This window comes from Mustela erminea, chromosome 12 (assembly GCF_009829155.1).
Source record: "Mustela erminea isolate mMusErm1 chromosome 12, mMusErm1.Pri, whole genome shotgun sequence".
Taxonomy (NCBI): Eukaryota; Metazoa; Chordata; class Mammalia; order Carnivora; family Mustelidae; genus Mustela; species Mustela erminea.
In genome coordinates, this window is record NC_045625.1 from 37,858,333 (window position 1) to 37,871,614 (window position 13,282).

General features: G+C 41.4%; 1 protein-coding gene across 7 annotated transcripts in view; it reads left to right on the forward strand.

Annotated features, from left to right (window-relative positions):
• Nucleotides 1-740: 740 nt before the first annotated feature.
• APTX (aprataxin) overlaps nucleotides 741-13,282 on the forward strand; it is a 60,475-nt gene continuing 47,933 nt past the window's right edge. For 5 of the 7 annotated variants that reach the window (XR_004277474.1, XR_004277475.1, XR_004277473.1 and 2 more), the window contains exons 1-6: nucleotides 812-890; nucleotides 5,488-5,624; nucleotides 6,953-6,999; nucleotides 7,219-7,521; nucleotides 8,351-8,410; nucleotides 9,224-9,450. Coding sequence is in view for 3 of the 7 variants with exons in the window: in XM_032307799.1 (XP_032163690.1) it covers nucleotides 5,492-5,624; nucleotides 6,953-6,999; nucleotides 7,219-7,521; nucleotides 8,351-8,410; nucleotides 9,224-9,450 (770 nt within the window). In the remaining 4 variants the exon portion in view is untranslated. Of the gene's footprint in view, nucleotides 891-5,487; nucleotides 5,625-6,952; nucleotides 7,000-7,218; nucleotides 7,522-8,350; nucleotides 8,411-9,223; nucleotides 9,451-13,282 lie in introns of those variants that run through there. The other 2 variants (XM_032307800.1, XM_032307801.1) reach the window with 2 other exon arrangements.

The following is a 13,282-nucleotide window of genomic DNA, read 5'->3' on the forward strand; positions in this document are numbered from 1 at the left end:
CCTGTGCCCCCCTACTTCCTGGTGTGACCCTATTATAAACCTGCATCTGTCTCTTTTGTGTGTTTCCTGAAAGATTCTCTCACCCTGTTTTGATAGCTCTGGTATCTCTATCATACCATTAACTGCTTTTCTATGAAAGGAAATAATATTCCGTCTTGATCAAGAAATGTTGACTCCTTAAGGTTCGGTCTTTATTTAGAGAAAATTTATAAACTATGCCTTCACCCAAAAATAGGAATTCTTCTATCTGCCAAAATGCCTTCGAATAACTGCAATACATGACTCTTACGGAAGATCCCGGAATGGCTATAAAAATCGGTAAACCCATCTCATCCCAGCAGCCTGCTGCTTCTCTCCTCCCTAACTGCTTGTCAGCCAGTTCGTTTAGTAAAGACAGCATTAAAACAACCTTATCAGTTTTCCAGACATTTCTCCCTAGAGAAAAGAGAAAGTCGTTTACAGTTTTGAAAGAGGGCAGGAAAACAATGCCACAGCAGGTTATTTTCTACAGCGGAAAAGATGGCTTTAAAGGTAGGGAGCGTCTACCAACAAAGGGAGTGCTAAGGCACTGCACAGTTGCCTAGAAACGGCCACAGAGAGGATAGTTGCCTGAAGCCTCTCCGGATTCAGACACAGAGGTGGTAGGGAAGAGGCTCTCGTATAGAGAGAAGTCGTGCTCGTCCCCAATGGGATCGCTGCGGGAAACCGCAGTAGGACCTCGGCGCCGGAGGGACCAATCGGGGCCGACGCTTCCCGATCCGGGCATTGGAAGAGACCCTTTCAGCCAATCTTTGGTCGATCGCTGGCTTGCTCGTGGCGTCATCACGCAGCGCCGGAAGTGGTGAGGCTTCGAAGAGAGTCCTGGGTTTGTCTGTGTCCGCCGTCTCGAGGTAAGGCAGTACTCGGCCTACCTCCTCTGCTTGCCGGGTGGAAAACCGTAGTTGTGGGCTCTGGAGCGGGGCCGTTACTGCCCTTGAATGATGTTCCTTGAATGACGCTTTTTGGGCTTTTTTTCCGGCCTGGCTTTACAGTGCTTGGGCTCCAGGCGTCTCACTTTGCTCAAGCGCCCGTGGGCCGTTTTTCGGAGGCCCTCTCGTTGGTCGCCGTCCCACCTCACGTTCGCTCACGTGCCCCTCACTCCTCCTCCCCCCACCCCCAGCCCCAGCCTTGGTCACATCGCAGGCAGAAAAAAGATCAGAGAGAGACCCGAGTTTTCTCTGTGGATGGGTAGTGATGCCAGCTGTTTACAAGGAGATTCTAATTTCATTTGGAGAGTAGAATTACATCCACTTTGAGTTCTCAGGGAACTGTGAAGATAAATTGACCACACCCTATGGCAAGATATAGAGAAGACAAGACAGTTCAGCGAAGGCCTCCCTGGAGGAGGCGGGACTTGGAAATTGAGAAGGATTTGGGATTCTAGGAAGGGGGAAAGGATATGATCCAATGCCCTCATTAAGAATGACTTGGGAGACATGACTCAGTACCTCATAGCTTGAGGGATGTTTTTGCGCATAAAAATTATGTAAGTCTGGAGGAAGGGGAGGGTGGGGTCTAGGAAAGGAAGTAGGCGGTGACATAAGTAACCTTTGTGGGGTTAGAGTATGAGGGTCTTCACCTCAAGCCTGAGGAATTTGGGATTTATCAGGCTGGGCAAATTTCTGGGGCTGGGTTGGATATCATGGTAGCCATCAGCCACACGTAGCTATTTAAATATAAGTTTAAAAAAAATCCAAGAACTTTAGTTCCTCTATTGACCTGGCTACATTTTGGGTGCTTGATAGTCACTTGTTAGCTACGTTATTAGACAATGCAGGTTTACAACACTTCCATTATTGCAAAAAGTTCTACTGGACAGCACAATTCCATGTTATCAAATTGCTGGGCTTGTGTGGCTTATGAGATCACTTTGGTTCCTTAAGATATAACCAGACTTTTTTCCTGACCAATCCCTGGAACTCTGGAATGAAAAGTAGGGAGTTGGAAAACAGAGAGTTTGAATTTATCCTCATAGATGTGAGGATAGGATTGCCCAAAGAGAGGAGCAAAGGACCACATGGAAGAGGAGCCAAAGCAGGGGAAAGAGAAGGAAGGGACAAGAACCTGAATAGGATTATCATTTGGTGAACTACTTGCAAATATATATTATTCTTGCATGCCAAATATTAAGTTCTGGAGATACATTGGTAAGCAAAAAAATGGGCTTGACTTCTATCATAATACTTGCAGTTTTTGGAGTTTTATTGGATGGACTATTTTAAAGATTCAGGAGCACCTATCATTATGTACTCCCCATATTCTAAAATGCTTCATTCCCAGAAATTGGAACTGGAGGCTAATAAAATGGGCCAAAATGTTGCTTAAGGTTAGTTGTGTAAGCATTGTGCAGTCACTGCTTTAGCTTCTCAAGAAGTGGTAAATGGGAACATCATCATAACTTGAGAATTTTGGTGGGAATGAGTGTGTGTATAGGGCAGGAAGGGTAGTTCCTATTATCCTGCAACAGCCAGCCATGCTCTCAGCTACCCATCAGATTGCTTCCTGTCCCTGCTCTCAAACTGTGCTCTCTCCACATTTCTTTTGTTATTACTGTGAGTAGTCAGTCACCATGATTTATTTCCCAAAGCCTGATGAAGACATACTTCACTTCTTAGCCCATTACTTGCTCATTTATCAGTTTCCAGCAAGTGCAGACTGATGCTCCTCTGAACACATAGCATTTAAAAGTGGGACTTGCCTGTAGTATCATCATCATTTGAGGCTCCAGGTTTAAGGTTTTAGGTTTACACCTGACTTTTCTTGCTTCTTGTATCCACTCCTTCACAAAGACCTGCTGAACTTTTGGACCTCACTGTGGTCATTATGTTGACAGCCTTGTGACGCTGACTCTAGACTTCTCCACTCCAATCTGCCTACGTACAGCTGTTGTTTCACTTCAGTAGGCAGCTCAATAATTTGCCTGTTGTCTCCTTGTTGATAAGATTAAGTCGAAACTTTTCAGCCTGGTGTTTCAATACCTCTGCCATTTTTTGGTGATTCTCTGGGGGCAGCTCCTCTGGGTCAACCAACAAGGTCTGCTTTCTACCCCTCATCCATGGCTTATTGCTGAAATCTGTGTTTTCACTTGTGCCTTTTCTTTCTTTCTTTTTTTTTTTTTAAGTTTTATTCGTTTAAGTAATCTCCACACCCAACTTGGGACATGAACTCATGACCCAGAGATCAGGAGTCACATGCTCTTCCGACTGAGCCAGCTGGGTGTCCCTGGCGCTCAGCCGGGTGTCCCTGGCGCTCCTGCTTTTAAAAATGGAATGTCCCCTCCCACTTATTTTCTTATCAGTCCTCTCCGCCTTTTCAGTTGGGTGGTTTCCAAACCCTTTGCTGACTGGTGGAATTTTCTGTAACTTTGCACCTCCTCAGCACTCATTTGCTCACTCTCCTTTACATTATCCTTTCTTTGCAGATGGTAATGAAATTCTGATTTTTAAAAATCTTGTTCCGTTTTTCTTCCCTTTGGACACAGAGCTTGTCCAGAGGCCTGATAAGTGCTGCCTTGCCTACAGAGCACATTTCTCAAAGAGAGGGTATTAGAGGCTTGAGCAATATGTTTCTGGAGGCATCCCAAAGATCCTAGTCATGTCCCTGCCCATAATTCCCTGCTCTCCCTCTCTGGGTGATCTCATGCTCTCTCTTTGCCTCACCTTCTCTGACGTGTTGATGCCTCTCAAATATATATATGCAGCCTATTCCTCTCCCTGAGCCTTCTGCCCATATTTCCTACCTTGACCTGTGTATCTTAACCTAGTTGTTTTTCAATCAGAAATCATCCCTTCTTCATCTGCCATTTAACTTCATATTATGTTTTCTTTGTATTTCTCATTGTGGTTAATGGCTATTTCCGAATTAGAAGTCTTGATTTATTTCTGCCTTTACTCCTTTGTCATTCTCCAAATATAGTCGGAAAATTAAGTCTACCATCATGGTTTCTTCTTCTTCCTCTCCATTCCTTTTGTCCTGCCTTTGTTAGGTCTCATCTCTCTCCCAAATTTCTTGTCTCTTTCCCTTTTACTGATACCCTATGTGGCCATGAAGGTTGTTTTCTTCCTTTCTTTCAGGACTTATTTATTTATTTTAAATAGAGAGTGCTCACACGCACATGCAGAGGGGGTGGTGAGCAGGATGGGTGGAATCTTTAAGGGGTGGAATCTTTTTTTTTTTTTTTTAAGATTTTATTTATTTATTTGACAGAGAGAGATCACAAGCAGACAGAGAGGGAGGCAGAGAGAGGGGGGAAGCGGGCTCCCTGCTGAACAGAGAGCCTGATGCGGGGCTCGATACCAGGATCCTGAGATCATGACCTGAGCCGAAGACAGAGGCTTAACTCACTGAGCCATCCAGTCACCCCTTAAGGGGTGGAATCTTAAGCAGATGCCTCACTGAGCACAGAGCCAGACACAGTGCTCCATTTCTGGCCCTGAGATCGTGACCTGAGCTGAAATCCAGAGTCGATGCTTAACCAACTGAGCCACCCAGGTTCCCCTAAAGGTGGTTTTCAAAAGAAAACCGGTTCCTTCACTATCGTACAGGTTTGTATTGCACAGGGGGCCACATTTACACTTTAGACATTGTAGGTTTATATATTTTTTATGACAGTCTTCTGGTAGATGGCAGTAAAATTATTATTCTAATACTGGTGTGTTACAATGATTAAGGAGGAAAACCTGATACACATAAAGATGCCCATGGACTGAAGAACATCCTCTATTCCTATGACTTTAATTTTCTGCCAGGCGAACTCTTTCTCACGCTTTAAAACTCAGCATAAATATCCTTTCCTATTAAGCTGTTTTTGATATTCCTTACAAGAATCAGTTATTCCTTTCCCTGAGCTAATGCCATATTTAATTAATCCCTTATTTTGGTGCTTATCACATTATGTTGTAATAATTGATATATGAGTCTATCTGTCCCACTAAACTCCAGGTCCCTCAAGGATAGGAACATTGTTTAATTATTCTTTTATCCTCAGCGTGTAGGCTAATGGTCAGCACATAGAGTATATCAATAAACATAAATACTTGATTACTGGGACGCCTGGGTGGCTCAGTTGGTTGGGTGTCTGCCTTCGGCTCAAGTCATGATCCCAGGGTCCTGGGATCGAGTTCCACATCAGGCTCCTTGCTCAGTGGGGAGCCTGCTTTTCCCTCTGCCTGTGTGCTTTCTCTCTCTCATTGACAAATAAAATCTTAAAAAATTTTTTTGATTGCTTAGCCTGATTTAGGCACAGAGATAAATATATACATTATCTTATTTAATTCTCATAAGAGCCTCATGAGTCCTGTCATTGTCATGTTCTACAGGTGAGAAAATTGAGACCTAGGTGAAGTCACTGGTTGATGGCGTGTGTCGTAGTGCTGGAGTATGGCTCTGGAGGACTTGTGCTAATTTTTCCAGTGATTCTCTTGTGTGTGTGTGCTTTTTTTCTCTCAGAGTAATGATGCGGGTGTGCTGGTTGGTGAGACAGGATAACCGGCACCAGCGAATCAAACTTCCACATTTGGAAGCAGTCATGGTTGGGCGTGGTCCAGAGACCAAGATCGTTGACAAGAAATGTTCGCGACAACAAGGTAATTGGTCATAGCAATGCGCAGATTACTGTGTTTTGTTCCTCAGGATAATGATACCCAAAGATGCACATTTCTTGGATGCTATTGGTAGGAGCTTTTTATCTGCCATAAACAAAACTCAGAAACCATGCTCTATTAGCTAACACCAGGGACCCATTCACCCCTGATTCTCCCCACTGGAAGTGGTTAATATTCAGTGCTGGAAATAGGCAGGTTCCTTCCTGTTACTATGGGGTGGTGGACCTGAATCCTGTACCCTGCTTTGCCCAGGAAGATTCCTCTCACTGGGCAGTGAGGCAGTTGAATTCTGGGACCTCCAGCCTGAAACCATGTCTGAGAAGTGATGGGGTAGTTCCCTCCTTTACATGATGGCTCACACAGAGGGGGTTATCTTTTTAAGACTTTGGCATCTAGCTCTTGAATTTGCCTTTCCTGGGATTTGATGAAATGAAGGTCCTTAGGAAAAAGCCTTACCACATACCTCATTTTTCACATGTAAACTCTGGACATGCTCACTGCTACCAGGCCCCCACATGTGTGTTCCCCATAACAGGGTTTCTCAGTGCTTAGAGTCTGTAGTGTTGGTTTTTCCTACATGAGTTAATCTAAATGGGGGGAAAAAAGCCATATTGAGCTGTCTAGGTCCAAGATACAGAAGCAGACACTGCTTTTCACTTTCTGTCCCCTTTTCACAACAGCAACTGTAAGGACTTGTGTGTCAGCCTGTCTTCTGCCTGTCCTTCCTGGATAGCAGCTGTGGTGTCTCTGCACCCTGTCTCCCCCTAGAAATTTTGTTTACTTCTCTGAACACAAGTGTTTAATGTTATTTTTTCCCCATATATGCTCAGACTGTTCTGTTCCTGCAATCCTCTTTCTAGAATAATCAGTGTGCCTACTAACTTCTCTTTTCCAGGAATGTATCCTTTGGCTTTCTCTACTGAAGGCATTTTATAATTGTATTAAATAGTGGAAGCCTGATGTAATCATGAACCAAGAGTCTGTGAGAGAACTGGGTCCCTTTCCTGACTGTAGAGTTTGTTATCCTGAGTGGGTTAAGGGTGCTGGAATAGCAAGACTTGTGAGGATTCTGTGAAGCTGCTTCATAGGGATATTAGCAAGAGTTAAGGGAGTATGTGTGCTGGTGACATTTTGTGGAAGGATTTGGAGCCCAGCCGCCTGTATAACAGGCAGTTTTGCTCATAGGCCTTTGAGGAAACCCCAGTCAAGTTGCCTCCTGGAGTGAGGCTTCATTATCCTGCAGGGAGAATAGGAGCAAGTGCTTGGTTCTTTGTGGCATTTAGGTTTAACTTTTTTTATATCTCTTTCAGTACAGTTGAAAGCAGAGTGTAACAAAGGATATGTCAAGGTAAAGCAGGTATGTGTATTTGTAATTTGGGTTTCCATTTTATACTTGATGATTTCTTATGCTGTTGATTTTAGAGTGTTTGTGCCAGCCAATTAAAGCTTCTCTGTCATGAGTGGAAGTGAGCATTAAGCATGGTGCCTGGCATGCTGTAAGTGGTTAACATAGCAGTGGCTATGCTGCTAGTGGTATTATTGCTATCATTGTGATTATTTTCTGATTATTCTATAGGTAGGGGTCAATCCCACCAGCATTGACTCAGTCATAATTGGGAAGGACCAAGAGGTGAAGCTGCAGCCTGGCCAGGTTCTCCACATGGTGAATGAACTTTATCCATATATCGTAGAATTTGAGGAAGAAGCAGAGAGCCCTGGCCTGGAAACACACAGGAAGAGAAAGAGGTCAGGCAGCAGTGATTCTATAGAAAGAGATGCTGCCCAGGAAGCTGAGTCCTGTACAGGACTGGAACCTGGGAGTGATCCTAGCCAATCTGCTCTGCCCTCAAAAAAGAGGAAAGATGTATCTACCAAAAAGGTGAGGGCTGTGTGCTTGATGGATGATGTGGAGATTAAATGAGATGTGATGACTGCCTGATTGTTTTGGACACTGTAAAGCCCAGGTATACATAAGAGGTTATTAACTATGACAAGGCTTATTAACCATGATGAAAGAGTCACTTGTTTGTGTCACCATTCGCTTAAGTGAAGGTCCCTTTGTGTACTTTACTGTTGAATTCCTGAGGTAAGCCACTTGAAGGTAGGGAGATAATGGCTGTGTACTTACCACTGAACTGCTGAAATGGGTCAGTCATATGTTTATCTGTAGAAGGTTAGCATTGGAGCACTGTTCATAGATCATGTGATTCGCATCCTGATGTCAAAGTGGAAGTGTAGTTAGCTGTAGGTGGAGTGGGAGAGGGCGAAGAAGATGCAGTTGACACTTGCATCTCCAGCCTTTGTCTAGACACACAACTGTGAATCCTGTGTAGGAAGAAAATGGAGCTGGTTTAGATTATAAAGGCAAATGATTGAGTAAAGGGGATATAGCTTAATTTTTTTTTTAAAGATTTTATTTATTTATTTGACAGAGACCACAAGTAGGCAGAGAGGCAGAGAGAGAGGGGGAAGCAAGTTCCCTGCTGAGCAGAGAGCCTGATGTGGGGCTCGAACTCAGGACCCCCAGAGATCATGACCTGAGCCGAAGGCAGAGGCTTAACCCACTGAGCCACCCAGGCGCCCCTAGCTTAATTCTTAAAAACTAATCTCATTACTAAGTTCAGTTGGGCTTTGCTGATGTACAGTATTAACTAATGCTGAATATAACTATTAACATTTGCAATTTATATTGCCCCTTTTTGTTTCAGGAATCATTGGGCCACTGGAGTCAAGGCTTGAAAATTTCTATGCAGGATCCCAAAATGCAGGTCAGAATAACATTTTGGCATTGAAATACACTTCATGTTTTAAGTGGCTAACCCACAGAGGTCATAACTACAAATGAAAGCAAAGGAGATCCGTCCTTCTGAATGAGGTTTATTTTATTGGACTAATTTCTGAGAACAAGTGGTTTTTCCCATTATTAGTAAGTTAGCAACTGGATTCTTTGACGAGAAGCTAAGTTCTTCAAATGAATATCCCCTCTTCTTTGTTCCTTCTAAACTTCTGGGTGTTATTAAGGGAAGTTGTGTTAACCTTAGTAGGGTTTCTTTCAAGGGAGTGTCAGGTAATATATTGTGACTGTAGTTGCTGGGCTGCCCTGGGATTAATAGTCAGGCATCATCCTGGGAGGGGTCTTTGAGTTCTTAAATTACATCCTGGGTGACAAGGAGCCAGATCTGATAGGGCTTCTTGGAACACATGCTGTGATAAATGGTTTACTGGGTTAGAGTGGAGAAGGGTGCATTTGAATTAATGCTTGAAAGGATGTTCCATCAGATCCTTAGGAACTATTTTGTACTGTGCGTTTTCTGTGTATTCTTTGTAGTGTGGTGATTGAAAACACACACTCTGGAGTCAACTAGACCTGGTTTACAATCGTAGACGTCCCACTTTGTTAGCTATGTGACTTTGCAAGACACTCACCCAAGTGTCAGCTCTCATCTGACAAAACTGCGATATGGAAACCTTTCACTTAAGACTGTGTTGGGAAATTAAGTGAGTTAGTGAATATGACAGCACCTGGCGTGCAGAAGATATGTGGTAGATGTCTGTTTCCTTCTCTTATGCCCCTCTTCTAGATTTACAAAGATGAGCAGGTGGTGGTGATTAAGGATAAATATCCCAAGGCTCGTCACCATTGGCTGGTCTTACCATGGGCTTCCATTTCCAGTCTGAAGGTTGTGACCAGGGAACACCTTGAGCTCCTCAAACACATGCACACTGTGGGGGAAAAGATGATCACAGATTTTGCTGGGTCCAGCAAACTCCGCTTCCGATTGGGTTACCATGCCATTCCCAGCATGAGGTAAGTGTTGTGGGTAGTGCTAGCGCATTCTTGTTCTGTCTGGGCAGACAGATGGATTCAGCCTGATAGTCCTGTGCTGGTATATCAGCCTGTGCTGATAGTCCTGAGGCCCAGGGAACTAGGGTGGGATGTTTCGAAGGAAGGTGGGCTGAAACTTCCATCCTTCTGCCTGACTTGCCTGTAATTTTTTGTGCCTGTGACTTTTATTAGATTTTTCAGAAACATCTATAAACCCCTAAATGATTAAGGACCATTGCTTTGAAGGAGACAAACATCACTGACTTTTGTCTTGACAGCTCAGTAGACCTAGGGTTTAAAATAAAATGAGAGAAAAATATAGAGCCTGTTTGCCTTTGGCTCATACCCAGAAGGACTCAGAAAGGAATAACTGAGTCTTTTTAAAGAATGCAAGCAAGGCAGATCTCCATAGCTCTTTAGAGCTAAGCAACAAGATAAGCAGACTAATTGGATTTTGGAGTTTTTATCTTGTATTTGTTCATTTGTTTTTTTGGTGATAAAATAAACCTAACAAAATTTACCATTTTAACTGTTTTTAAGTATACAGTTCTTTGGCATTAAGTCCATTTACATTGTTGTGCAACCGTCACGATCATTTGCTTCTGGAACCTTTTTCATCTTCCCAAACTACATCCCATTCCCCTACAGTCTCTGGCACTTACCATTCTACTTTCTGCTTCTATAAATTTGACTACTTTAGGTGCTTCATGTAAGTGGAATCATACAGTGTTTGTCTTTTCATGACTAGTTTATTTTATTTATGATAATGTCTTCAAGGTTCATCTCTGTTGTAGCATGTGTCAAATTTTCTTTTGGTTATTTTTTTTAAAGTGCCCAACATTCTTCACATTTTATTCAGGTAATTATGACTTATGTGATGGACCACTTTAAACAAATGAATTTTTTGTGCCACATTTTTTCCCCATCAGTACTCTTTTTTTTAAAATGAGGCATAACTTATATGCAACAAATTCACAAGATTTATGGTTTGGTCAGTTTTGACAAACATACATACCATGTAACATCACTCTGATAAAAATACAGAACATTTCTGTCATATCCCAAGTTCCCTTGCACTTCTTTTCAGTTAAGCCACCCCTCAACCCTAAAGCGTTGTTCTGATTTCTTTCTGCATAGGTTAGTTTTGCCTATTCTAGAACTTTACATAAGTGGAATCATACAATGTATACTTTTCTTCTATCGGACCTTTTAGAGCATTATTATTTTGAGGTTCATGTATGTTGTTGTGTATGTCATGCACATCCTTCATTCTTTTGGTCTTCAGTAAATTCCTAGAAATGAAGTTGCTAGGTCACAGGGTTGATGTATGTTGGGCCTCATTTTAAAAAAGGCAGTTGATCCTTGAGCAACATAGCATTGAATTGTGCCAGTCCACCTATATGCACATGTTTTTTGATACAGTAAAATACTGTAAATGTATTTTCTTTTCATTGTGACTTTAACGTTTTCTTTTCATTGCCTTACTTTTTGTAAGATTTCAGTATATAATATACGTAGCATGCAAAATATGTGTTAATGGACTGTTGCTGTTATTGGTGGGGCTTCTGGTCAACAGTAGGATATTAGTAGTTTTGGGGGAGTCAAAAATTACATTTTTGGATTTTTGATTGTGTGGGGGGGTCAGTTAAGGATCAGCTGTATGTAATTTTTTATTGTTAAAGCCTTATTCAGAAATTTAAGGCAGAAGTCACCCATAATTGTAATCCTATTTCTCCAGTGCTGCACAGCCCATGGCTAAAAGAATCTTTGACTGTAGAGTGCTTTTCACATGGTAATCTCAGTGTCCATACTTTTTTTATGTAATAAATAGTTATTCCAAGAATTTTAAAAAGAGCTGTGGCAACTGTGGGTGGGAAGCAAAATGAGCAGTAAGTTGCCGTTTTACATATTCTTTTATGATCACTTTATAATTTTGAATAAACACCATGGAAAGGAAAAGGTTACATGTTTTTTTCTTGTAAAAGTAATATATTTTCCATTTAGAAAATATAAAAAAAGTGTGAAGCAGAACAAAGATCTTCCATAATATCACCACTAATTAAACTCTAGATCTCATTTGAATTTCACCTTTTTAATTTTTTAATATTTATGTTTTTCTGCTCCAGGATCTAGTCCAGGATACTGCATTGGATTTATTTGTTGTCTCTCCTTAGTTTCCCCTAACTTATGACACTTCTTCCTCCATTCCTAGTTTTTATGATCTTGACACTTTCGATGATTACTGGTTGGTTTTATAGGATATCTCTCATTTTGGGTTTATCTGATATTTTTTCTTGATTAGATTGAGGTTACGCCTTTTTTTTTTTTTAATTCCCCAAATACCACCAAGGTGATGTTGCTTCCTTCTCAGTACATCATATCAAGGAGTAGGTGATGTTAAGATGGCTTATTACTGATATTAACCTTGATCACTTTGTTATGGTGATGTCTGCCACATTTCTCTCCTCAAAATTACTATTTTTCCCTTTGTTATTGATGAATGTCTTGGATAGTTATGGACTATGCTTATATCTTGTTTCTCCCCAAACTTTTGCCCAGTTTTAGCATTTATTGGAAAGTCTTGCCTGCAAGAGTTATTACTGTGGTGTTTACCTACTGGTGATTTTATGTTTCCATCATTTTCTTTAATTTATTAATTAGAATTTTTCTGTATGAAAGAGTTTTCCCTTTCCCCCAGTATGTATTTATTCAGCTATTTGTCAGTGTGGACTTACGGATATTGATTTTATTCTATAGGTTTTTTTTTTTTTAAGATTTTATTTATTTATTTGACAGACAGAGATCACAAGTAGGCAGAGAGGCAGGCAGAGAGAAGGGGGGAAGCAGGCTCTCTGCTGAGCAGAGAGCCCAATGTGGGGCTCGATCCCAGGACCTTGAGATCATGACCTGAGCCGAAGGCAGCGGCTTAACCCGCTGAGCCACCCAGGCGCCCATATTCTATAGGTTTTAATTTAGCCTGTCATTATTCATTTTGTTGCTCACATTGTTCTAGCTTTAGTCCTTGGAAGCTCCTTTAAGTTGGGTCCTGAATCATTTGACAGGGCCGCAACATTTTTTGAACACTTCTTTATTTTCTGGAACAAGACGTTTCAGGCTCATTGTGTATTTTTCCTGTTCTAGCCCTGGAATGAAACTTTTATTATATTTAGTTCCTTTTATTGGAGATATTTATAAACCAAGACTTGGATACTAGATTTCTATATTGAGAGAAGTTGGTTGATCCCAGAGTATTTTTGCTCCTAGGTCCTTTCACAGATAGGGCCAGGAAGTACATGAATGAATCTTAATCCACACAGATACACACACCTCCCTGTTTCTTTATCTACTTGTGTATGTGTATGGAAAATGACATTTATACTGATATCTCTGACTCCAGTTTAATTATGCAAGTTTCATTCTTGTCTCCCCCTTTCCTTTATTTTAGTTTCTTTCTCCAGGGATGAAAACTCTGGCTCTCATTAGCTCTAATAAATTCACTTTCCTGTTTGGTCTTAGTATACACATAAAATAGTTACAGAATTGCTAACTGTTAACCCTGTGAGAAAGACATTTACTCACAGTATTTCTATATAGTTCTTTCCATCTTTATGGTATCCTAGTTTGCCAAAGTTCATTTCCCTAGTTGTTTTCTTCCTGACCCCCTTCAGTGTGGTTCCCTTTTCGTTTGTAATACTGTTAGGTTTTTGTTTGTTACTGCCTTTATTCCATTTTGGATTCCTGTATGTATTGGTTGGTTTGATTATTTATTGGGAGAATAGAACAGAATGATTCTAAGAGTCAAATTTATGCAAAA